Genomic DNA, 27,855 nt, shown 5'->3' with positions numbered 1-27,855 from the left:
TTTGGGGACATGTCCAGTCCATAGTATTGCCCTTCCGTCCTTTAACTTCCCACTGCTCATTCTTATTTTGAAAACATCCTCCTAATTCTGGCCCCAAAGGTCCCCCCCCCGTCCCCGTCCCCGTCCCCCCCCCCACCGGCTGATAGGCATTCTGCAGCCAAAGCTGAGGTCTCTACCTGTGATGACAAATGGCTATTAGTGTATAGTCTATCCTCATGCATAGTCTAGAAACAGCCTAAACAGGAAAGCTGCCCTCCCTAATCCCACCCCACCCCCACCCCCGATGTCTCTATGCTGTGACCTCTTCTGAAAACTGTGATCTCTGTGTCTCAGGGAACTTAAACCATCAGCGTTTTCCTTTTCATGTCAAAGCCTACCCATGGGCACCCCCTTCCTGGGATAGAAGGCACTGAGCTAGACTGCATTCTGAGGTAGCAACAGGACCAGACCTTGTGCCTTCAGTGTTGTGGTCTCAGGAGGGTTTCCTGTCCTGCATGAGTAGACGCCTGGCAGAACTGCCCTATCTTGGAGAAGAGGGGAAGCTTTTCTTCTTCTGTCCACCCAATTGCTAAAGGTCAGGTTGCTCCATAGATAAATAAAGTTGCTTCTAAGGTGCTTGTTTGCGACTCAGAATGGTGGTGCTAAGGGTGAATGAAATGCATACTGTTTCTATTTTCTTTTTTTTTAAATTTTTTATTAGATATTTTCTTCATTTACATTTCAAATGCTATCCCAAAAGTCCCCAATACCCTCTGCCCTGCTCCCCTACCCACTCATTCCCACTTCTTGGCCCTGGTGTTCCCCTGTACTGGGGCATATAAAGTTTGCAAGACCAAGGGACCTCTCTTCCTAATGATGGCCGACTAGGCCATTTTCTGCTACATATGCAGCTAGAGACACGAACTCTGGGGGTACTGGTTAGTTCATCATGTTGTTCCACCTATAGGGTTGCAGATCCCTTCAGCTCCTTGTGTACTTTCTCTAGCTCCTCCATTGGGGGCCCTGTGATCCATCCAATAGCTGACTATGAGCATCCACTTCTGTATTTGCCAGGCACTGGCATAGCCTCACAAGAGACAGCTATATCAGGGTCCTTTCAGCAAAATCTTGCTGGCATATGCAATAGTGTCTGCATTTGGTGGCTGATTATGGGATGCACCTCTGGGTGGGGCAGTCTTCCAACATCAAAGTAAATGGAGAGAAGCTGGAAGCAATCCCACTAAAATCAGGGACTAGACAAGGCTGCCCACTTTCTCCCTACCTATTCAATATAGTACTTGAAGCCCTAGCCAGAGCAATTCAACAACAAAAGGAGATCAAGGGGATACAAATTGGAAAGGAAGAAGTCAAAATATCACTATTTGGAGATGATATGATAGTATATATAAGTGACCCTAAAAATTCTACCAGAGAACTCCTAAACCTGATAAACAGCTTCAATGAAGTAGCTGGATATAAAATTAACTCAAACAAATCAATGGCCTTTCTCTACACAAAGGATAAACAGAATGAGAAAGAAATTAGGGAAACAACACCCTTCACAATAGTCACAAAAAAATATAAAATACCTTGGTGTGACTCTAACTAAGGAAGTGAAAGATCTGTATGACAAGAACTTCAAGTCTCTGAAGAAAGAAATTGAAGAAGATCTCAGAAGATGTTTCTATTTTCAATGGACATCCGTGTAACTTTGACTGCAGGGCATTACTCTGTTATTCAGCTCTTGTGACACTGACAAAGCCTGCTCAGTGGTGGCATCCATTCACTCTCATGTGCGTTTTCCTCAATCCAAGCCATTCCTCATGACTAAAACTGCACTGAGTGTGAGCTGAGTGCCGAACCTGCTCGGTTCCTGACTCAGGTCAGCTCACTTGTTCACAGTAAAGATGTAGGGACGTGTTCTAAGCCCCATTTTATACATGGAATAAATGCCAAGTGTTCAAAGAGGAGGTGGTAAGTCAGGAGTTAGGAATAGAGCAAACTAAATTATATTGATTTTTATTCAAAAGTAAGATGTCCAGCCATAGTGTGAGGATCCAGAGCATACACCCGTATGAGTCTCACTGAGAGTGGAAACTGGGTAGAGAGAGAGCGGGAAGCAGTTTTTCACTGTTAGCAGCAGCAGCAGCAACAAGCTTCAGAGGAACCAGGGCAAGAAAAATGCCCGTCCATTAAACCCACCACTTCAAAACCATAATTTAGGTTACCGGAAGATAAATTACATGAAAATGTAACTTCATAGACAAAAGATCTATTGTCCAGAAGGAATAATTTCAGTGTATTATTGTGCTTTCTGAATAAACATAAGCTTCATTCCTAATCAGCCGAAAGGTGCATTCTTCTCTTTAAGCCCATACATTCCTCTACATAAGAACATCTTTTATTAATTATGGGAATGACTCTCACGCTTTGCCTGTAACAATAGACACCCCACAGTGTTTGCTTAGGCTGGTGGCAGTGGCTTGGTTGTTATGGGCAGTTTATTTAGATTAGATAGTTTCTTCCATGTGAGAATGACCAGCTCATTTCTTATCTCCATGATACATGGAGGCATGTGTATAATCTGAAGCACTCAGTAGATATGGAAGTTTATCTCCTTATATACACATATTTTTATATCACATCTCTACTGGGCTGTTTAAAGCTTTATCTTATGCAAACTGAGAAACGTTGGTTTTTGTCATGTAAGTTCCAATAGTGCTTTTTGCCTCCAAAAGCATATGTGCTTTTCTGGAGGTCCCTTTTCTAAGAGCATTAAAAGAATATATATATATGGATATGTGTGTATGTCTGTTTACATATATGTATATAATATATACATACATGTGTATATGATATATGCATATACACAAATATGTATACAATATATGATGTATATAATGGACATATACATATGCATATAAATAGTTATATAATATATGCATGTACAATGTACATATATATGTATATATTGGACAAATATACATACTTACATGTATGTGTGTATATATAAAGAGACTGACAATCCCATTGGAGAAGAGTTTCATTTCATTAGACTGTATACTTCAGCCAGATTGAATCATTGTGAATAACGAAGGAATCTCACTCTGAGGATGTTTTACCATCAAACAGCCAAAAAGTGCATGCCAGTGTTGGACTGGGTGTATTTCCATGTTCCATGTTCTCATTTCAAGAAACTTCTAAGTTCACCTTTTCTGTATGAAGCCCACAAATGTTGTCCTCTTTCATTTTTTCCAGGCAACAAGGGCAGCCATCACTCAGCACTGCACAGATCTTGGAAATTTGCTGGGCAAAGAGAACGATGTGGCCCTCATCATCGATGGCCATACCCTGAAGTATGCACTTTCCTTTGAAGTCCGCAGAAGTTTCCTGGACCTGGCGCTCTCATGCAAAGCCGTCATCTGCTGCAGGTGAGAATTCGCGGGTTGTGCCCAGTCAGTGAGCTTGATGGGTCTGTGCTGTGGGCTTTGGTAGAGGATGATAAGCAGAAATTCTAGGTTTCAAATTCCATGTTAAAATTAGAAAAAGCTACACAAAAACCTAAGTGTATTTTCAGCTGTTGTCTCCTAGATTTTTGCGCAAAGCAGGAAGTAGCTCTGATGCATTTGTTTCTTGCTACTCCATGCGATGGCAGTGTGCACATTTAGCATGAGTCTTCTCTCCCAGTTAAACCTCTCTGAAGGGCTGGTGAGATGGCTCAGTGGGTAAGAGCACCCGACTGCTCTTCCGAAGGTCCAGAGTTCAAATCCCAGCAACCACATGGTGGCTCACAACCATCCGTAACGAAATCTGATGCCCTATTCTGTCTGAAGACAGCTGCAGTGTACTTACATATAATAAATAAATAAAAATCTTTAAAAAAAAAAAACCTCTCTGAAAACAGCTTCGAAGGCACACCCAATGGCGTACTTAATTATAGCAATAAGTGCTTCTTAATCTAGTCAAACGAACAATTAGAATTAACCATTACGCCAGTCAACCAAAAGTCTTCATTGGTTCTTTGTGGAGTCTGGGAAGACTTTTGCTGCTAACATTCTATTGACTGTACATACGTGGAGGTCCCCTTCTGATGGGGATTTGGAAGTCAAAATTATGAAAATAATCCACCAGGAAGATAAAAGACCATACTAGGCAAAGGAACCATGGCAGCCAGAGGGTGAAAGGCATGCTGGGAATCCTGTTCCTCTATAGTTTCTTGTTGCATCTAAGATGCTGAATTGCTAAGTGGGTGAGGCTTGATCTGTGTAAGTACTTCAACACTGAATGCCATTATTCTACCTGATCCTCGTGTCTTGGCCAGTCACTTCTGTCTGCCACCTGCATTGTTCGCCTAGGAGCAGTCCCCAGCTTGTTTGTAGCTGAAGCCAACAGTAGAACCAGGGACAGCAGAAAGTCACATGGACCAGTCTAGTAAACTGCAACTCAAAGCTAACATGCTAACTTCTCATAGATGCTTTCATGGGAAAATCAAAATGTGCCCATCTGGGTCTCCAAGGGACAATCAGGGAGGCCTAGAGACCGCAGGAATAGAGTCCTTCCTAGCCAGCTGCTTAATGCTAAAGAAAACTGCTTCTTCCTCTTGGTCAGGTTGCCCTCGCCTGGCTTTGTGGGTCACAGAGGTTCAAACCTTAGCATCACACAACAAAGAGCTCAAACTGCAGTAGGCACTGAGAGCCAGTTTCAAGTTCAGTTATGTGAGTTATTAAGTTATGACCATCTACTACACGCAAATGTTCAGTAGAAAGAAGACCCCAGGTGGTTTCCCGCTTCCGTGATCGCAGATAGCTCTTGGCTGATCTCCCACTCTGATTTAAAAATAACGAAAACCGAAGGCAATACTTTACAGACAAAGCACTCCCGTGCTTCATCTGTGCTTAGAAATGCAAGCCAGCCAGATTTCATGTGACTTCTACACAAAAAGGTTGGCTTTAATTCTCATTTCCATATTGAAAGTACAACCATTTTTAAGTTACTCTCTCCTCTAAGTAGAGTAGAAAAAAAGATTTTGTTTTTCAAAATGAATTTGTAGATGGTTGAAGGTTGTATAAGAATTAAAATGTTATTATCTATAAGAAGGCCTTCAAACTAAGACAGACATGAGTAGTAAAAGGAGAATCATGGACCATGCACTCTGCAGGTCCCCAGGCAGCCCAGGCATCTCCAAAGATCTCATCTCTACCCTCTCTACACTGAAAACCTCTCTGTATTCCAAGAGCAGGAACCCCATCAAGACACCCTCCAGTCAGGAACACAGGAACTCAACTGTAGTCTCAGCTACTCAGAAAACGGAGACAGAAGGATGACTTGAGCCTAAAATATCAAGCCAGTTTGTAGAACAGAGCAAAACCCTATCTCAGTCTAAGATCTTTCTGAGTGATGCATCTCAGGCATTCAGGTGGGCCTGCTTCAGCTGATACATGCCCAAACATTACTATTCAGGTAAACGAGAACAAATTAGTCTTTACTTGTATAATTCCTGACCTTGGAAGTTTCTTATGTATTTTTGATTACATTATACCCAATTTTGCTAATTACAGTTTGCTGTGCTTCAATATTTTTTATGCAGTTGAAATTTTTAGTGAGGTCGTATGTAATCAGCAGAATCGATACCAGTCAGTTTACTCTCAGGGCTCGTAGGTTTGTGTTCTTTGTTGCCTTGTAAACTTCCACCCAACATCCAACTTCAGTTGTGAGTTTGATATTTGCTTTGTACATTCTAGGTGTTGTGTGATAATTAAAGATGTGTGGGCCCTGCTCTTCTGGGACAGTGTTTTAGAGTGTTAATTCTTTGCATCTGCCTTACACCCTCAGTGAGGCTGAGGTGTCCTACATTTCCATTCGTCCTCTTGCAACTGGCACATTCTTTTTCTCATTTGATTCCTAGTTCTTTTTAGCATTTGTTGTCGATGGTTGGTTTGTTCTAGTCTTCCTCCCTGTTGCTTTGAAGAAACACTGACCCAAAGCAGCAGCCTTGGTGGAGAAAAGGGTTTCCTTGACTAACAGGTCATAGTTCATCATCAAGGGAAGCCAAAGACGGAACTTGAGGCAGGAATGGAAGCAGAGACCATGGAGGAATGGTGTTTAAGAGCTTGCTAATTTTTTTTATACAGCCCAGGTTCACCTGCCCATGGGTACCATGCCCATAGTGGGTTGGGCCCTACCACATCAATCATTAATCAAGAAAATGCCCCCACGGACTTGCCCTCAGGTTCATGGGAGGCAAATCCTCAGCTGAGGGTCTCTCTTTCCTGGTGACTCTAGTCTGTGTCAAGTTCACAAAGGCTAGAGATGTGGGGTGAGAGAAGGGATTACGCATGCCACAGTGCACCTGTGAAGGTCAAATGCTAAATCCATGGAGTCCGTCCTCTCCCACCTGTAGCTGGGTTCTGGAGACTGTACTTGGGTTGCAAGGCTTGTGCAGCAAGCAGCTACACCATCTTGGTGCTCCTGTTGGTTACTGCCTGAGGTCATTCTTTTTTTTTTCTATTGCTGTGGCCCTCTGTCATCTCCCCACATATACTACTGTGTCTGCTGTATTTCTGGAATTCTCTGAATGTTTTTCTGAGCTTTGGAAACATGGCTCATCATAGCCTCTTCTACATGTCTTCTCCTTATGTGCCTCTCTGTTCTCGGTAACAGCTTTGCAAAGAACCATCCAGAGAACCGGGGAGGGGGATGGGGGTGTGCACTGCAGCATAAATGTGCCAGATGATGAAGAGTAGACACAAAGAATTAGAAACAAATACTTAATGTACATGTATTTATAGTGGCATTGCTCACCATAGCCGAAATGTGTAGACAACTCAGTTCACAAGTGGGTAAGCAAAGTGAGGTCTATCTGGACAATCGTATCCAGCCATAGAAAGACGTGAGCCACTGGCACGTACTGCAGAGTGCTGAACATCAAAGCTACAGTTGGCAAAGGAAGCCAGTCACAAAAGAGATGGCATATAGCAACATTGCATCCCTGTAGAATATCCAGAGTGGCCGAACCCACAGAGCTAAGCAGCTAAGCGAAGAGGGGAAGGGGGCAGCTGCTTCGTAGGTGCGGGATTTTCCTTTAAAGACACTGAAATGTTCTGGAGCCTCGAACTGAGGGTGGTCGTGTTGTGATTATGCTAAGCACCATTATATGCTTAGTCTTTAAAGTGTTGTTCGAGAGATTTGTTTTTACTTCTTTATTTGTGTGTGTGTGTGTGTGTTTACCTGCCAAGGGCATCTTATCTCATGGAGCTGGAGCTGGGGTTAGCGGCATTGGTAAGACGCTCAGTTATGGGTACTGGGAACCAAACTCAGGCCGTCTGGAGGAGAAGCAAGAATCTTAACTATGAAGACATCTCTTCAGCCCTCAAAAGATGAATGTTATATTCTATTAATTTTTTTATCACAATAAAAGTAGATATGTGAATAAAAGAATTTACCTAATAAAAATTAAATTTCGCTGAGCTAAAGAGAACAAAGTATAGGCCAAGTAATCGAACAAACAAAAATTGTTCCTAGGCCATTCCCCCAGTGCAAGAAAACCTGAACCTGAGAACTTTACCAGCCACTGAGGGATTGTGATGGGCAGTCAGGACCAAGACCGACAGCGTCCTGGTCAGCTTGCACATGCTATCCCCAGCACACCCCCATCAAGCCAGGAACACGCTGGTGTCCCAGACTTTTTTACTCCTGAATTCTTTGAGCACTTTAAACTCAAAACATCTCAGTAGCGTTGGCATGTTACCTCCGCCTCTACTCTACTCTCGGGGTGCCCACAGGACGTAAGAATTGCTGCCTCCCTCCTTGGTGGCTCCACTTCCCACCTCATGAGGGCCTTTTGTTGGCATCAGTAGAGATGGGATCATACACAAGCTAGGAACCTTTTGCAACAGAAGTCTAAACACATCCCATGGACAAGTCTACGCTGGATGTACATCATAAGGGTCGCAGAGGCCATGATTCGTATGTGTGGGTGTGTTTAGACTTCTGTCTATAGCTTCTGTCTAAGACTAAGTCACATATACAAATTAGGAAATCAAGGTCAGAAGTTCAAGTCTTTTCATCTGTTGGTTCCTGACAAGCATTGCCTTTGTTTTTCTGTTTGTTTTGGTTTGTTCATTTTACCAATGGGTAAATAAATGGCTATAAATCATCTTGCACGCAGTCTGAGACATAAAGGGAAAAGCCGGCATGGGGGTTGATCTGACTTCATCCGTGGTCTGTCTAGCTGGCCGTGCCTGTTACTTCTCTCACACGTGTAATACTCTCAGTACACAGTTTTACTAACAGTTTGCCTAGTTTAGGGCCTTTCACCCTAGTTACAGAGGGTTTCTCTCACTCCAGAGGAGAATGGATGTGGAGCCCACTCACAACTCGAGCAGGAACAGCTTCTCCGTTTCCTTATTGTCCCTTTTGCTTTGAAGTCCTTTGTTCTTGTCAAGATGGAAATAAATTTCAGAGCACAGTCTAGTGGGGGTGAGCAGACTTTTGACCCCCCCGAGAGCATTCAGAAACGTTAAGTGGCTGCCTCATCAGGAAGAGAATCATGAGAGGCTCATCAGTGTCTCCCATGTGAGGAAGTCGGCAATGGCCTCTCCACAGACCCCTACGAGCGCAGGTGACGATGGTGGCCCCTCAGCAGCGCCTCCTTAGCAAGTATGATTTATGGCTTTAAGTATCTGGGCAGGAGATGTAGCCCCTGGTGGATTTTACACTGGATGTGCCTGGTAAGGGTAGCTGAGGTCAGCATTTGTATTCTTGGATGTGTTTAGACCTCTGTCTCTCAGAATAGATTTAAAAGCAAACTCGTAAAACCCGGCCCGAAGCCACAGATCGGAGGCAGGACTGAGAGGTGGAGGGTGCACTGGATATGTTAAAGAACTTTGGAGCGTTATTTTCCTAGCTAAGAACTATTTATATTTTTTTTTTGTAGAAAGAGAAATCAGAAAATAGAAGTGAGTAAAATGAAAACAGCAATCACAGCGCCACCAGCTGTCAACTCAGCACTACAGTCTAGACTCTGCCTGTGAAATGGGTTTTCTTGCACCAGGGGTTGGGGGGAGTTTGGGGGGTGGGAGGCGGTGCGGATGTGGGCGGGGTGGGGGAATGTGGTCCACAGGTGCAAATTTGAAAGTGCATGAAGTTTCTATGTGAAGCAGTAATATAAAACATGTTTGTAGGCAGCTGGGTAATGAGGCTGCGCTGTAGCTGTCGCTCAGTGGTAAAACACAGGACTTGCCTAGCATATATTTGAGGCCCTGGGCTCAATACAGAAAAAAAAAGCTGAATGGTGTTTCATTATTGTGAACAGCACTGTAAAGATTTTTATAGCTCTAATTTTAGGAAAAACACTTGAGAAATTCCATTAGATGATAATAAGTTCAACGGTAAGCAACCTGGAAATGCATAGCAAAAATGTGTACCCTGTGCCTGAGAGAGTGAAGTGATCTGCAGTTAAAGAGATTCCAGCAGCTTTGTCCATGCTGGGACAGACTTGGCTTTATTGTATAGCTATGTATATATGTATGGCTCCAGCTATGTATAAGTATGTATACACACATATGTATGTGTGTGTGTGTGTGTGTGTGTATACACATACATATATGCACATATAATATAATGCATGCCAATGCCAATGTATATATATATGTGTGTGTGTGTGCCAAACAATATATGTGTATATATATGTGTGTGTGTGTGTATATATATATATATATATATATATATATATATATGTGTAATGTATGTATGCTTGACCCAGTACACACAAAAATAAAGTGACAATAAGCTAAAAAAGAAAGAGAGAAAGAGAGAGAGAGAGAGAGAAAGAAGGAAAGAAAGGAAGAAAGAAAGAAAAGACAGAAAATCAACACACACCGTTGTGGTGAGCCGAAGTGCCCAGCTCTGAGCACTTCAGAGTATCCTCATTGTTGCCTCAGTTTGCATGTTTGGACTCAAGCCTGTCACTCACTCCGCCTGCGTCCAGAGCCCTGTCCATCTGCCCTAACTCTGATTTCTTAGAAACCACTTCTAGTTTGGTCTCTTCCTCCATTTAGTCTTTTGTGTTAATGACTCAAGCTCGATAGTGGGAAATCAGAACTCTGGGCATCTTGTGTGTGGTATCCTTCAACCTTCAAGTGACACACAGAATTATGTCAAAGCAGAGCTCGGACATGGTAATTAGAATGCTATCGCCAATTGTGTTTTCATTGGCCTCCATGTTGGTAGAGATCCAATCACACACTTGCAAAAATAAAACTCGTCTTTAGTTTCTTTCATGATATGATTTCTCGGCAGTGTGTGTATGTCCAGCTGTAAGCCAGTTCCCTGCTTGACATCTTAATACACAGAGTGTTATTAACTTGTCCGGGCGCACACCTTCCTCTAAACTGCTTGTACTGTGGCTTAGCGCATTTTCAGATTTGTTGATTACATATGGTTGAGGCGGAATGCATAACTTGTCTTTTTTTGTGCCAGTTTAGCTCTAACTGTGCTATTTTCGTGATTGAGGCAATTTTCTTTCACCCCTGCTAGTTTTGATGCTCTTCTGAGGATGAGTGTTCTCAGATGTGATGTTTCCTGAATAAAAACAATTTCTAAACTCTGAGAATTTTGACAATATTTTCCATGTATATCTTACCAGTGTATCTCCACAGTGAAAATCCATACTGATCTGCATCTCCTGGTCTCTACAAACATAACTCATTTAAGCCCTGTTAAGTACCTGAAGAACTCTCATCTTTGCACTATTAATCCAAACTAGGAAAGGGAAATGCTTTCTAAGTAATTATTTCTGATTCTGAAATATAAAAATTATTTCTTCTGGGTTGAAGATGACATGTTTATAAAGGATTGATTTGTGATAATTTCTATGCAATACCAACCCTCTACAAGATCAACTCCTGATTATTAGGGATTTTAATTCCCTTCCAATCAACCATTATAGGTCTCTGTGTGTGAGTGTGTGTGTGTGTGTGTGTGTGTGTGTGTGTCTATACAGTGAGCTATGCCTCACCAGGAAAGTTATATACTGTCACTGTATTTAACTCAGAGGAAAACTAGAAAACACTCAGCACATCAACTTGGTTGCTTATTTGCTGACAGAGATATCTATCCTACAGCTGACAGAAATATAGACAAATAATGTAAGATGAAGAATTGGAGAAGCTCTCTGTGAAAACTTGGGGCAGATACTGAGGTGAACAGCAAGAGGCCGTGGACACGCGTATGAGCCTGACCCTTGGCGATGTGCAGTGACACTGGGGAGGCAGCCTGGGAGGAGACCTCTGCCTGCTTGTTTAGGAAACTTCCATTAGTCTCCTTCCTGTGTTGGTCAGAAACCAAGCCTACAGGGCAGAAGACCCCTCAGTTGACTTTTGCACCAGGGTTTCCGCACAGCAGCGGGGGTCAAGAAAAATTCTCAAAGCCCTTTCCTGGGTGGGTTAGTCTAGACATGTCAGCAGTGTCTGCTCACGTCACTGCCTTCCCTGCGGTCCACGTTAGGAACCAGATGCTGTGTCACAAGGACAAACAGGCGCACGATCTCCAAGGTTTTCCGTTTGCCCCTTCCTATGTTTGTGAGTGATTAATTCATTGCTGCTGTCATTCCTGACTATGCTGCTTGACAAATGAAACAGGGTGATTCCAGGCCAAATGTAGTCCAAAACACTTGAAGCAGAGGCTCATAATATTTGGGCTTTTTTCCTACTAGAAAAACAAATGAGAGACAAAAGTAAAATAAATTAATTAATTAAATTAAATTAAATAGAGCTTAATTAAATATGTGCAATGTGCCTTGAATATTTATGCCCCAAGTCCTGCTTTTTGGGGATGCTTGTACTTCAAGAGAAGATGTTCAGAATGTGATTTGTCAATACAAGAAAGTGTCACATTAACTTTCATCATGGTGGGGGGAAGCCCCCAAACCCTTTTCCCTCACAATGCTGACACCTCTGTGACTGAGAGAATTCAAACAGTTCTTACATTAATTGGTCCCAAAGAAAATTATGTTTTCCATTTTCCTGCGTGTACACCTGACACGTTGCCTCTTGTTCTGCTCCTTGAATTATTGACATGCCCCCTTTTCTGATTCTTCCAAGTACCCTGAGGACCACGTCATTGTAATGAACTCAAAACAGCAGACAGCTAGATGAAAGAAGCCACGGAGATCTATCCTAAATTCTTGATGCTTTGTTTTCAGTTGGCCACACCTAGGCCACAGTTTTCCACAGTTGCTGTGGCAGATGATGGAGCTAACTAAAGTTGCCGCATTTTGGGAGCCTGTGAGGGGCACAAGTCTTCCAGCTGTAATAAAGTCCTGGCAGCCTCACTGCGCTCCTGCGGCAGCACGGTACCATGCCTGCTGAGTGCCTGGGTTTCTGTTGTTTCCCGTTTGATCAGTTAGCCGAGCTCAGCCACGGTTCCAATGTTGAATCTCCTGTGGTTTGTACCCTGACAGGCATTCAAATGAGAGAGAGGGGAAGACAGACAGACAGACAGCCTCTCCTCACACTTGTCTATCAAATTCTTGACACTGGGTCATCTGAGAAATGCAGCAAGCATTTGTTCTCATTCTCAGCAACTGTTCCTACTAATGTCTTTCACCACTTGGCCTCACCAGTCATCGAGACCAAAGTGAACCAGTTGGGAGATAATCCCTGTGCAAACATACAAGCGCCAGGCTACATCTGTCTGTCGGTCTTTTGTGCATTCTTCTATACTTTCGTTTGTTTTAATGGGTGGGTGGTAGCTGAGGGTATTAGAATTTTAGAAATCAGAGAATCCTATGTTATCACAATATTTTCCCTTTTTAAATAGATACTTGAACCTTACAGCTTTGTTTTCTTTTTAGAACATCATGATAAGCACACGTTTAATTAATTTTCTTGAGATAGAATCTATCAACAATAAGAGATTAAAAGCTTCAACCTTAAAACATGAACGTATGTGTGTGTGCCTTCAAGTCCAGTGCTTCTAAACCCTTGTGCTCTGCATCAGGATATGACATTGAATTACCAAGCCTGAGAATTAATGTAAGGGGGATAGAACCATTTTGAAAGGGGAAATCTTGAGTGATTGGCATTATTAATTTCTTTTTTGTGAAGAGTATTGCTTATTCGTCTAATGCACATGTACAGTGTGTGTATGTGTGTGGGGGGGGGAGATTGGAATAGCTGGAGTTTACATATGGGTCACTGCCGTGTCTTGAGACAATTCTGATGTTTCATTTTTAGTTATTTGAGATATAACTTGGAGACTGTAGTTACCCTACTGTGCTGTGGAATCTAGAATAATGCCTCATGTGTATTTTGGTACCTGGGAGCTTGCTCTCCAGTCCTCCATGCTCTTCCAAGTCTCCAGTCTCTAGTCTCTTGCCTTTCTGCTCTTGGTTCCTTTCTCTTACCATGACAGACTCAGGTTCTACCCACTAGGCTACGGACAACTGGATTTCATCCTTTCTTCTTTAGCGGATGCTTAATAATCCTCTTTTAATCCACCCATCTGCTGATGGACACGATGACCTGGCTATTGCAGATAGCTGTTGTAAACATGAGAATGCATGTCTAATATAACAATGTGCTCCCCTTTGGATTTATACATAGAAGGGCTTACTGGATCGTACTGGATCATTTAGGAATTCTGTTTCTGTCTTTTTTTTTCTTTTAAGAATCTCTTACTGTTTTCCATAATGAGTGTTCTAATTTATATTTCTACTAACAGAATCTCAACATTTCTCTTTCTCTGGTTTTTTCACCAATTTATTCTTTTTGTTGTTGTTGTTTTCATTTTCTTTTTGTGTGGTGGAAACAGGGTCTTACTCTGTAGCCTGCAGCTCTGCAGGTCCTAATGGAGCCCAGGCTGGCCTCAGTCTTGCTATGATTGTCCTGCCTCCTCTCCCAAGAGCAGGGATCACAGGCAGGCGCCACCTCTCGCGGCTCTGTTTGTTGTCTTTATGGATGCAGACACTTTAACTAGAGTAAGGTGGTGTCTTGATATGCCTTGTTAATATACGTCAGTACTGATTAGGATGAAAGTCCATCCTACAGAGCTGTAATTAGACTTAGTCCAGGCAACTGGGGATACAACACATAGTGAAGTGCGTTAGGACCAGCATTAATAATAAGTCATCCGTTTCAAATATTCACCACTCAGAAAGGTAAAGAACAAGGAACAAGCTAGGTTTTCCTTTCATTGTTTGTATTTAATATGTCTTTGATTTGAAAGTCACTGTCCTGAGTCTTCAGTATGAGTCCACAGCTTGGTCCCCAGCATCTCTACACTTCTGTCTCAGTGTATCTCAAGCTAAAGATTTCCCAATCCAAGTATCACACACATTTATTTAAATCATGTAGAGGAGAAGCATCAACTCCCATCAGCCTTCTGCTCTGTGTTGTCTATGAAGCACTTGAGCTTTTTATTACTATTATTATTTTAAAATGGTTTTAGATCAGTGTGGTTGAACGGGTAGGCTCTAGGGAAGAGTCATCTATTTATTGAGAAATGATATTTAATAAGTACAAGTGATATAATCTTTGCCTGCCCTGTAGCTCAGTCTGTTAGAGAGCCAGCCCAGGTATAATCAGGGACAACACAACCCAGTGTGTTGTTTGGGGGCAGACTGGTTGGTTCCAAGTGAGGGGCATTCACCCCAGTGGTCACTGTGTTCTGACTCTTTGTAAATACTGATCATGCACTGTCTCTGGAAATCTGTAAAGAACATCCCAAAGAGCAAGCCCATGACCCATTTAATGCTTTTTAAAACCAAGACACAGGAGAGCTGTGTTTTCCCCGCGGTCCTGTCACTGTTAATAACCGATTGCAAGCAGTCTGTCATAGTTTGGATCTTAAATGTCTCCAAGGCCCCTGTGTTTAAAAAGGGCTTGGTCACCAGCTTGTGACACCATTGGGAGGTGGTGGCATCTTTAGAAGGTGGGGTCTAGTGGAAGGAAGTTACATCAATGGGGGCATGGTCATGGAGGGGACATTCTTGATGCTGGCCTTGCTCTGTATTCTTTGCTTCTGAGATGCCATGAGGTAAGAAATCCTCCTCCACCACCTTCTCTTACCGCGTGCTCCCTCAGCACAGACAACACAATAAGGCCGAATCACCAGGGGCTCAAACATGGGCCACAATCTTTCCCGCCTAGGTTCATTATCTCAAGCATTTTATCATAGCAGTGACAGAGCTGGCTAACAGAGTTCAGTCCAGGGTCTGGGCTGAAAGACTTTAAAGATAACAAAGTTGGGTAGGGCCACAGGCCTCATCCGGCCAGATCAGCGCCGGGGTAGCTGGAGCGCAGGGTTGCCTGACACCCGCCAGCTACCCATGACCCCCGCCGCAGGATTTTGGGACTGCTGGTGAGTGGAACACAGCTTCTGCTCCAGTCCAATCACGCGGGACCTGAGACTGCTCTGGTTGGGGAGAGAGAAATCCGGCCTACATAGGGCCACAAGCCTCATCCGGTCAGAAAAGCACCGGGGCAGCTGGGGCGCAGGGTCGGCTGACACTCGCCAGCTACCCACAACACCGGCCACAGGATCTTAAGACTTCTGGAGAGTGGAACACAGCTTCTGCTCCAATACAATTGCGCGCGGGACCTGAGACTGCATTAGTTAGGGAAGCAGAAACCGGCCTGAGTAGGGCCACAGGCCTCATCCGGCCGGATCAGCGCAGGGGTAGCTGGAGCACAGGGTTGCCTGACAACCGCCAGCTACCCACAACCCCCGCCGCAGGATTTTGGGACTGCTGGTGAGTGGAACACAGCTTCTGCTCCAATCTTTAAACAGTGACAACGATAACAACTAACCCCAGAGATTACCAGATGGCGAAAGGTAAACGTAATAATCTTACTAACAGAAACCAAGACCACTCACCATCATCAGAACCCAGCACCCCCACTTCGCCCAGTCCAGGGCACCCCAACACACCGGAAAAGCTAGACACGGATCTAAAAGCATATCTCCTGATGATGGTAGAGGACTTCAAGAAGGACTTTAATAACACACTTAAAGAAATGCAGGAGAACAATGCTAAACAGGCAGAAGACACTAAAGAGGAAGCACAAAAATCCCTTAAAGAATTGCAGGAGAACACTGCTAAAGAGTTACAAATCCTTAAAGAAAAACACGATAACATAATCAAACAGGTAGAAGTCCTTACAGAAAAACAGGAAAACACATCCAAACAGATGATGGAAATGAACAAAACCATACTAGACCTAAAAAGGGAAGTAGATACAATAAAGAAAACCCAAAATGAGGCAACACTGGAGATAGAAACCCTAGGAAAGAAATCTGGAACCATAGATACGAGCATCAGCAACAGAATACAAGAGATGGAAGAGAGAATCTCAGGTGCAGAAGATTCCATAGAGAACATCGGCACAACAATCAAGGAAAATGTAAAATGCAAAAAGATCCTAACTCAAAACATCCAAAAATACAGGACATAATGAGAAGACCAAACCTACGGATAATAGGAGTGGATGAGAATGAAGATTTTCAACTCAAAGGACCAGCAAACATCTTCAACAAAATTATAGAAGAAAACTTCCCAAATCTAAAGAAAGAGATGCCCATGAACATACAAGAAGCCTACAGAACTCCAAATAGACTGGACCAGAAAAGAAATACCTCCCGACACATAATAATCAGAACAACAAATGCTCTAAATAAAGATAGAATACTAAAAGCAGTAAGAGAAAAAGGCCAAGTAACATATAAAGGCAAGCCTATCAGAATTACACCAGATTTTTCACCAGAGACTATGAAAGCCAGAAGATCCTGGACGGATGTTATACAGACACTAAAAGAACACAAATTCCAGCCCAGGCTATTATACCCAGCCAAACTCTCAATTAACATAGATGGAGAAACCAAAGTATTCCACGACAAAACCAAATTCACACATTATCTCTCCACGAATCCAGCCCTTCAAAGGATAATAACAGAAAAAACCAATACAAGGACAGGAACCACGCCCTAGAAACAACAAGAAGGTAATCCCTCAACAAACCTAAAAGAAGACAGCCACAAGAACAAAATGCCAACTTTAACAACAAAAATAACAGGAAACAACAATTACTTTTCCTTAATATCTCTTAATATCAATGGACTCAACTCCCCGATAAAAAGACATAGACTAACAAACTGGCTACACAAACAAGACCCAACATTTTGCTGCTTACAGGAAACTCATCTCAGAGAAAAGGATAGACACTACCTCAGAATGAAAGGCTGGAAAACAATTTTCCAAGCAAATGGCATGAAGAAACAAGCTGGAGTAGCCATTCTAATATCTGATAAGATTGACTTCCAACCCAAAGTCATTAAAAAAGACAGGGAGGGACACTTCATACTCAACAAAGGTAAAATCCTCCAAGAGGAACTATCAATCCTGAATATCTATGCTCCAAATACAAAGGCAGCCACATTCATTAAAGAAACTTTAGTAAATCTCAAAGCACACATTGCACCTCATACAATAATAGTGGGAGACTTCAACACACCACTTTCACCAATGGACAGATCATGGAAATAGAAACTAAACAGGGACACAGAGAAACTAAGAGAAATTATGAATCAAATGGATCTGGCAGATATCTACAGAACATTCTATCCTAAAACAAAAGGATATACCTTCTTCTCAGCACCTCATGGTACCTTCTCCAAAATTGACCACATAATTGGTCACAAAACAGGCCTCAACAGATACAAAAATATTGAAATTGTCCCATGCATCCTATCAGATCACCATGGACTAAGGCTGATCTTCAATAACAAAATAAATAATAGAAAGCCAACCTTCACGTGGAAACTGAACAACACTCTTCTCAATGATAACTTGGTCAAGGAAGGAATAAAGAAAGAAATTAAGGACTTTTTAGAGTTCAATGAAAATGAAGCCACAACATACCCAAACTTATAGGACGCAATGAAAGCATTTCTAAGAGGAAAACTCATAGCTCTGAGTGCCTCCAAAAGGAAACTAGAGAGAGCACACATTAGCAGCTTGACAACACACCTAAAAGCACTAGAACAAAAGGAAGCAAATTCACCCAAGAGGAGTAGACGGCAGGAAATAATCAAACTCAGGGGCGAAATCAACCAAGTGGAAACAAGAAAAACTATTCAAAGAATCAACCAATCAAGGAGCTGGTTCTTTGAGAAAATCAACAAGATAGATAAACCCTTAGCCAGACTCACTAGAGGGCACAGGGAAAGCATCCTAATTAACAAAATCAGAAATGAAAAAGGAGACATAACAACAGATCCTGAAGACATCCAAAACACCATCAGATCCTTCTACCAAAGGCTATACTCAACAAAACTGGAGAACCTGGATGAAATGGACAAGTTCCTATCTACCAGGTACCAAAGTTGAATCAAGATCAGGTTAATGATCTAAACAGCCCTATATCCCCCAAAGAAATAGAAGCAGTTATTAATAGTCTTCCAACTAAAAAAAGCCCAGGACCAGATGGGTTTAGTGCAGAGTTCTATCAGACCTTCAAAGAAGATCTAATCCCAGTTCTTCACAAACTATTCCACAAAATAGAAACAGAAGGTACTCTACCCAACTCATTCTATGAAGCCACAATTACTCTGATACCTAAACCACAAAAAGACCCAACAAAGATAGAAAACTTCAGACCAATATCCCTTATGAATATTGATGCAAAAATCGTCAATAAAGTTCTTGCTAACAGAATCCAAGAACACATCAAAACAATCATCCATCCTGACCAAGTAGGTTTCATCCCAGGGATGCAGGGATGGTTCAATATACGGAAATCCATCAACGTAATCCAGTATATAAACAAACTCAAAGACAAAAACCACATGGTCATCTCCTTAGATGCGGAAAAAGCATTTGACAAGATCCAACACCCATTCATGATAAAAGTCTTGGAAAGATCAGGAATTCAAGGCCCATACCTAAACATGATAAAAGCAATCTACAGCAAACCAGTAGCCAACATCAAAGTAAATGGTGAGAAGCTTGAAGCAATCCCTCTAAAATCAGGGACTAGACAAGGCTGTCCACTTTCTCCATACCTATTCAACATTGTACTTGAAGTCCTAGCCAGAGCAATTCGACAACAAAAGGAGATCAAAGGGATACAAATTGGAAAAGATGAAGTCAAAATATCACTTTTTGCAGATGATATGATAGTATATATAAGTGACCCTAAAAATTCCACCAGAGAACTCCTAAGCCTGATAAACAGCTTCAGTGAAGTAGCTGGATATAAAATTAACTCAAACAAATCAATGGCCTTTCTCTACACAAAGAATAAACAGGCTGAGAAAGAAATTAGGGAAACAACACCCTTCTCAATAGTCACAAATAATATAAAATATCTTGGCGTGACTCTAACTAAGGAAGTGAAAGATCTGTATAATAAAAACTTCAAGTCTCTGAAGAAAGAAATTATAGAAGATCTCAGAAGATGGAAAGATCTCCCATGCTCATGGATTGGCAGGATCAACATTGTAAAAATGGCTATCTTGCCAAAAGCAATCTACAGATTCAATGCAATCCCCATCAAAATTCCAACTCAATTCTTCACCGAATTAGAAAGAGCAATCTCCAAATTCATCTGGAATAACAAAAAACCTAGGATAGCAAAAACTCTTCTCAAGGATAAAAGAACCTCTGGTGGAATCACCATGCCGGACCTAAAGCTCTACTACAGAGCAATTGTGATAAAAACTGCATGGTACTGGTATAGTGACAGACAAATAGACCAATGGAATAGAATTGAAGACCCAGAAATGAACCCACACACCTATGGTCACTTGATCTTCGACAAGGGAGCTAAAAACATCCAGTGGAAGAAAGACAGCATTTTCAACAAATGGTGCTGGCACAACTGGTTGTTAACATGTAGAAGAATGCGAATCGATCCATTCCTATCTCCTTGTACTGAGATCAAGTCTAAGTGGATCAAGGAACTTCACATAAAACCAGAGACACTGAAACTTATAGAGGAGAAAGTGGGGAAAAGCCTTGAAGATATGGGCACAGGGGAAAAATTCCTGAATAGAACAGTAATGGCTTGTGCTGTAAGATCGAGAATTGACAAGTGGGACCTCATGAAACTACAAAGCTTCTGCAAGGCTAAAGACACCATCAATAAGACAAAAAAACCACCAACAGATTGGGAAAGGATCTTCACCTATCCTAAATCAGATAAGGGACTAATATCCAATATATATAAAGAACTCAAGAAGGTGGACTCCAGAAAGTCAAATAACCCCATTAAAAAATGGGGCTCAGAACTGAACAAAGAATTCTCACCTGAGGAATACCGAATGGCAGAGAAGCACCTGAAAAAATGTTCAACATCCTTAATCATCAGGGAAATGCAAATCAAAACAACCCTGAGATTCCACCTCACACCAGTCAGAATGGCTAAGATCAAAAATTCAGGTGACAGCAGATGCTGGCAAGGATGTGGAGAAAGAGGAACACTCCTCCATTGTTGGTGGGATTGCAAGCTTGTACAACCACTCTGGAAATCAGTCTGGCGGTTCCTCAGAAAATTGGACATAGTACTACCGGAGGATCCAGCAATACCTCTCCTGGGCATATATCCAGAAGATGTCCCAACCGGTAAAAAGGACACATGCTCCACTATGTTCATAGCAGCCCTATTTATAATAGCCAGAAGCTGGAAAGAACCCAGATGTCCCTCAACAGAGGAATGGATACAGAAATTATGGTACATTTACACAATGGAGTACTACTCAGCTATTAAAAAGAATGAATTTATGAAATTCCTAGCCAAATGGATGGACCTGGAGGGCATCATCTTGAGTGAAGTAACACAATCACAAAAGAACTCACACAATATGTATTCATTGATAAGTGGATATTAGCCCAAAACTTAGGATACCCAAGATATAAGATACAATTTGATAAACGCATGAAACTCAAGAAGAATGAAGACCAAAGTGTGGACACTGTGCACCTTCTTAGAATTGGGAACAAAACACCCAGGGAAGGAGTTACAGAGACAAAGTTCGTAGCTGTGATGAAAGGATGGACCATTTAGAGACTGCTGTATCCAGGGATCCGTCCCATAATCAGCTTCTAAACGCTGACACCATTGCATACACTAGCAAGATTTTGCTGAAAGGACCCAAATATAGCTGTCTCTTGTGAGACGATGCCGGGGCCTAGCAAACACAAGAGTGGATGTTCACAGTCAGCTATTGGATGTATCACAGGGCTCCCAATGGAGAAGCTAGAGAAAGTACCCAAGGAGCTAAAGGGATCTGCAACCCTATTGTTGGAACAACATGATGAACTAACCAGTACCCCGGAGCTCTTGTCTCTAGCTGCATATGTATCGAAAGATGGCCTAGTCGGCCATCAATGGAAAGAGAGGCCCATTGGACTTGCAAACTTTATATGCCCCAATATAGGGGAATGCCAGGGCCAAAAGAATGGGAATGGGTGGGTAGGGAAGTGGGGGGCGCTATGGGGGACTTTTGGGATAGCATTGGAAATGTAATTGAGGAAAATATGTAATAAAAATATTAAAAATCAAAAAAAAAAAAGATAACAAAGTTGAAGCCATTTGAGTGCTTTCACAATATAATGGTTCAGAGAAGTCAACGCTCTAATTGCTATAAGGTTAGACTCCATGAGAGGTTCTGGTCATAGTTCAAATTAGCATAAATGAGGCCCTTTACTAGGACATAACCTAAGTCTAGCACTTGTAAGTATTAAAGAAAAAAGTTAGGTTGAGTTTCTTAGGTTTCTGGAAGGTCCTTTGATTCATATAGTCGTCAAGTGGAAAATCTTAGGGGAGCTGGAATTCACAGGACTGATGGGACAATGAAGGGTTACTCTTAGATGGGTGTGCCAGAGAAGACCCTGGAGAGGGTAAGACCCTGGAGAGGGGAAGACAGAGACAGTCTGATGTGGTCCACAGTCACGAGCACAGGGCTATACAAGTCCCCACAAGGAGAGGATTCTTCCTTCCCTCTCTTGTGACGAGTCACAGGGATGTCTGTCTGTCTTCAAGGCACTGTGATGGTCTGCACTACCATGGAGTCTGGGGAATAAACCTCACAGGAGATAATTCCATGTAAGCACACATTCAGGACATGGTGAAGAAAGATGGCTTCTCCCATAACTCAGACCTTCTGAGAAGGCAACTTAGAGGTGTAGAGATGCAGAGGCAAGGTTCTAAGGAAGGCCAGACTTGGAGCATCCTTGCTGAGAAATAAGCTTATTTGATGTAGGATCACATACCATTAATGGCACAGCTAGCCCCGTGGGTTTGTTGAAACCTAAGACTCTGAGGGACCAGATGACTCATGGGAGGGATATGAGGGCTTGATTCTTCCAGTGCATCATCTGTGGACTAAAGGCAGTAAAGCGAAGGCTGATGCCAAGCCGTGGGCTCCATGGTGCTCAGGCATTAGTAAAGTCTTCACTGTCATTGCTTTGGATCAGCTGGGATTTCCTTAGTAATCTCTGAGTTTGTGCAAGTAAAGGGTTGGAAAGCGGGATGGATGAGGATTGTAGGGGAGGGGAGGAGGATATGTGTGAGCAGAGAACAACAGCTTTATAAATATTTCTTTGCAAAATGGACCTTTGAATTCTTGTCTTAAAAACTCTGCCACTCCAACAAAAGGGAATTCTGTCCTTTGATAAAGCATAACAGAAGGAATACCTGGTGGGAGTAAAACAGTTATATTAAGTTTGCTGTGCCTCATCCTCCATCAAAACCATCCTAAGATCTGCTTGATAAGTCTTGTCTCAAGCTCAGCAAGTTAAAGTTGAAAAACAGAGGCAGTGCTTCTTGTACAGAATTCTTTTCTTTCTACTTGGTTTATGTTGCCAGAGACTTCTCCTACCTGACAGCCTCTCCCACCTGACAGCCTCTCCCCGCCTGACAGCTTCTCCCCACCTGATAGCCTCTCCCTGCCTGACAGCTTCTCCCCACCTGACAGCCTTTCCCCACCTGACAGCCTCTCCCCACCTGACAGCTTCTCCCCACCTGACAGCCTCTCCCCACCTGACAGCCTCTCCCTGCCTGACAGCTTCTTCCTGCCTGACTGACAGTTTCTCCACACCTGATTGACAACCTCCCTGCACCTGACAGCTACTCCTAATCTGACAACCCCTCCCACCTGCCTGACAGCCTTTCCCTATCTGACAACCTGTTCTCACTTGATACCTATGCCCAGCTGAGAGCCCCACCACCACCTGAGGGCCCATCCCCACCTCACAGAGCCTTTTCTTTCCTGAGAGCCTCTCACCCTGAAAGCTTCTCCTCCTTCCTGACAGGTTCTCCCTACATGCATCCCTTTCTCCTGTATACACTGATCTTTTGTCTAAGTACTGATAACTCCTGTCTCCACTACAGATTCCTGCTTCATTAGAGCAGGGATTTTTTTCTCTTTTCCCCTTTGTTCTGTGGCCCACTCCAGCCTTGAGTTTACAGGCCAAGTCGACATCCATCTCATGGCAGCTGCTGAAGCTGTGGTAAGAATGAGGGTGGTTGTCACATGGGCAGTGACATCATGAATGGTGCCAGAGTCACCCTCACTCTCCTTTATAGTTTTTCCTCTTTAGGATTCTTGCTCTTCCACCCCAGTCCTCCTATTCTAGGAAACTGCCATCCATTGTCAGGAAGGAAGAAAAGCCTCCGGTTGTCTGAGTTCCCATATTTTAATTGATAGCTGGATACTGGAAGGAGAAAACGAAACATGGACCAAAAGTTGGACAAATGCTTTTTATTTTTCAAACACATTCCTTATTCTTTCTTATTCTCATGTCACTTCTTAAGAGGACATTGGCTTTGTCTGTAAGTGCTGCACTGTCTGTTGCTACTACTTTGTGCATGTGTGGCACTGGAGCCAGTGATCCAGGATGGGAATGGAAAAGTTGTAATCTCTGAATCACTAAGCAAGGCTTTTTATGTAATAGTAGCTTTAATAGATTTATTCATAAGCATGTTTCGTGTACCACATTATTCATAGTTGGAGTATATGATTGAGTCATATTTACTCTGTTACTAGACCTGTTTAGCTATCAATGCTATCCATTTAGAACATGTTAAAAACATAGGGAGAGAGAGAGAGAGAGAGAGAGAGAGAGAGAGAGAGAGAGAATGTGAGGAGGTCAGAGGACAACCTGAAGGAGTTGACTCCCTCCTTCCAACATGTGTGTCCATGTGTGTCCTGGAGATCAAACTCCAGTTGTCAGATGTATCATGGCGGTAAGCTCCTCTACCCACTGGGTCATCTCACTGGTCCAATTTTAGAACATTTTCCTGTCACCTTGTCCCCAAAAGGAACCTGGACCCATTTCTCATCCCATATTCTACACCCTGTTGCTCCTGAGTCCTGGGTAACTGTTGATAAACTTGGTCTCTGTAGATTTGCCTGTTTGGGGCGTTACCTAAAACTGGGACTGCACATGGTCTGTGTGATTGACTGAGCCACATTGTCATGCTTCATTGTGTTGCAGGAGCCACTGCATGGCTTTTTGACATCCTGTGTGTGCACTCAGCACCGATGAGTGTTGGTGTTGTGCTTACTGTGGGCGTTTATGGATGGCTGCTCTAACGTTCGCATTCCGTCTTGTGTGGGTCAGTGTTTTCACTTCAGTGGTGCACCCGGGAGCTGAGCTGCTGGGTCTTATGTTTAACCACTCAAGCACTGATGAAACTGCTTTTCTACGGAAATGGACTATTTTGCATTCTTATCAGCCATTTGGAGGGCTCTAGTTTGACCAGGTCTCTCCCCAAACCTCGTATCTTTGAATTGTAACCATCCTAGCAAGTAACAAAGGATGATTTAATTGTGGCTTACATGTGTGTTTCTCTAAAAATGAATGATGTTCAATGACTTTATGTGCTTATGAATCATTTGTATATTGCTCTTGAGAAATACGTAATCAGACTTTTTGCCTGCTTTTAAATACCCTTTAAAACCCACAGCTGGGTTATAAGGGTTCTTTATTCAGACAGACGCCGTGCATGTCTTCTCAAACATGTGTAAGGGTTCTTTATTCAGACAGACGCCATGCATGTCTTCTCAAACATGTGACTTTGAGATATTCTCTCCCTTTCAGTTGGCTGTCTTGTCACATGTACCTGGGCTCAAGCTTGCTATGTTGCCAAAGATGACCTTTAACCCATTCACTCTCCTGCCTCCATGTTTGAAATGCTGGAATTTCCGGCCTGGGCCACCATGCCCAACTTCTCACTTCTGTATGGCGTAATTTGTTTCATAGAAGGTTTTTGGCTTTTCTTGTTCCAGCTTCATTTTGATGAATCTCAATTTATTTCCCTTTCTTGTTTATATTCACATCATGCCCAATAAATCTTTGCTGGAACTAAGGTCACGACAAGTTCCTCTATGCTCTCTGCTAAGAGGTTTCCAGTTTGGCTATTCCATGTGAGTATTGGATCCACTTTGAATCCTTCTTTATGCATGGTGAGGGGTGAGGATCCAGCCTCACAGTCTTCCATGGAAATGTTCAGTACCATGTGTTACAGAAAGTGGTCTTTTGTTTCTGAATGGTCTTAAGCCTGGTATACATTTATATATTTTCTTTTATAACGGAGGTGATATAATTATTTCTCCTTTCTCTTTCCTCTCTCCAAACCCTCCCTGCTTGCTCCGTTTTCAAATTCATGGTCTCGTTTTCCACCATTACTACACACATTTGTGTATGTGCATTTACATAGTATGTTTCTAAATACAACCTGCTCAGTGTAACGTTACTTATAAATACGTGTGCAGGGCTGACCATTGAGTATTGGGTAACCAATTGGTGTGCTCTTCCCAGGAGAAGATGCTTTCTCTCCTCGGCTTAGTTGCCCGGTCTTTCACTCATCCACTTCAGCGTGTCGATGGGTGTCCTTGTTCAGTTCATGTTTAGGCAGCCATGTTGGTGAGACTCTGTGGGGTGCAGCTTCCGACATTCCTGGAAGACACAGAAAACTTTCTGATCTGGTCCTCTAGTGCTTGCACTCTTTCTGCACTCTTCTACTTATCCCTGAGCTGTGCGTGTTACAGTGTGTAGTTCATGTATTCACTGGGACTGAGCTCTCAATGCTGCGTTTTCGTTGGTTGCGGTGTTCTGTAATGGTTCCCACCTATTCCAAAAAGCAGTTTCCTTGTTGAAGGGTGAGGATGCGCATGAGGCCCATATGAGGACAAATACTTACAGTGTTGTTAGGGATTGTGCTGGTTTAGTGAAGTGCTGGTTGTAGGTTCTACAGTACCAGACATGTTTTTCCTCTTGTTGAGCCAGTCTTACATCCAATTAGACAGATGTTGGTTACCACCGAGGTATGCGCCACCAATGCACCCTTAAGGTTATTGTGCCATGGTGGTCCTTGGTGTGGGTCATAGGCATCTCAGCTGGCTAGGTCTGCTGATTGGTTCCTTCCTTTGGAAGCTTGCACAGTGACTTCTGGTATCATGTAAGGGAAGGAGCATTCGAGTCAATTTTAGCCCCTGGGTCTCTGGGCCCTGTTCCTGAAGTGCATGGCGGCTTCAGCAATAGGGACTTACCTTCTTAATAGAATAGCTTATTAGTTTTGGAAGTCTGTTGTATAACCCTGACTAAAAACTCAAAAGAGGGCTTTCCATGCCTTGATGCCCTGTGTTTCTTGTGTGTTGTTGTTGTCAAAGTGGTCTATGGCTCTTTGGAGGACGCATTATTATCCCAGAAGTTTTTATTTAAACAATATATGAATATTTATACACAAATGTACATGTTTTTCTTTTTCTTAATAGTATGATTTCTTGTGACCTTTTCAGACATCCTCACTGTTTTTTTTTTATATTTTTATTACATATTTTCCTCAATTACATTTCCAATACTATCCCAAAAGTCCCCCATAGCGCCCCCCACTTCCCTACCCACCCATTCCCATTCTTTTGGCCCTGGCATTCCCCTATATTGGGGCATATAAAGTTTGCAAGTCCAATGGGCCTCTCTTTCCATTGATGGCCGACTAGGCCATCTTTCGATACATATGCAGCTAGAGACAAGAGCTCCAGGGTTCTGGTTAGTACATCATGTTGTTCCAACAATCGGGTTGCAGATCCCTTTAGCTCCTTGGGTACTTTCTCTAGCTTCTCCATTGGGAGCTCTGTGATACATCCAATAGCTGACTGTGAACATCCACTCCTGTGTTTGCTAGGCCCCGGCATCGTCTCACAAGAGACAGCTATATTTGGGTCCTTTCAGCAAGATCTTGCTAGTGTATGCAATGGTGTCAGCGTTTAGAAGCTGATTATGGGACGGATCCCTGGATACAGCAGTCTCTAAATGGTCCATCCTTTCATCACAGCTACGAACTTTGTCTCTGTAACTCCTTCCCTGGGTGTTTTGTTCCCAATTCTAAGAAGGTGCACAGTGTCCACACTTTGGTCTTCATTCTTCTTGAGTTTCATGCGTTTATCAAATTGTATCTTATATCTTGGGTATCCTAAGTTTTGGGCTAATATCCACTTATCAATGAATACATATTGTGTGAGTTCTTTTGTGATTGTGTTACTTCACTCAAGATGATGCCCTCCAGGTCCATCCATTTGGCTAGGAATTTCATAAATTCATTCTTTTTAATAGCTGAGTAGTACTCCATTGTGTAAATGTACCATAATTTCTGTATCCATTCCTCTGTTGAGGGACATCTGGGTTCTTTCCAGCTTCTGGCTATTATAAATAGGGCTGCTATGAACATAGTGGAGCATGTGTCCTTTTTACCGGTTGGGACATCTTCTGGATATATGCCCAGGAGAGGTATTGCTGGATCCTCCGGTAGTACTATGTCCAATTTTCTGAGGAACCGCCAGACTGATTTCCAGAGTGGTTGTACAAGCTTGCAA

The 27,855-nt window shown here is 42.7% G+C and overlaps 1 protein-coding gene across 4 annotated transcripts in view; it reads left to right on the top strand.

Moving 5' to 3' along the window:
• The window catches only part of Atp8a2 (ATPase phospholipid transporting 8A2), a 556,425-nt gene that overhangs the window by 271,960 nt on the left and 256,610 nt on the right, over window positions 1-27,855 (top strand). For all 4 annotated transcript variants that reach the window (XM_021182071.3, XM_085828704.1, XM_029469106.2 and 1 more), the window contains exon 25: window positions 3,238-3,410. In XM_021182071.3, coding sequence (XP_021037730.1) covers window positions 3,238-3,410 — 173 coding nt within the window. The remainder of the gene's footprint in view (window positions 1-3,237; window positions 3,411-27,855) is intronic.

This window comes from Mus caroli, unplaced genomic scaffold (genome assembly GCF_978045245.1).
Source record: "Mus caroli unplaced genomic scaffold, Mus_caroli_1 scaffold_12, whole genome shotgun sequence".
Lineage (NCBI taxonomy): Eukaryota > Metazoa > Chordata > Mammalia > Rodentia > Muridae > Mus > Mus caroli.
Note: the sequence above shows the minus strand (reverse complement) of the source record. Positions and strands in the feature narration are given on the sequence as shown.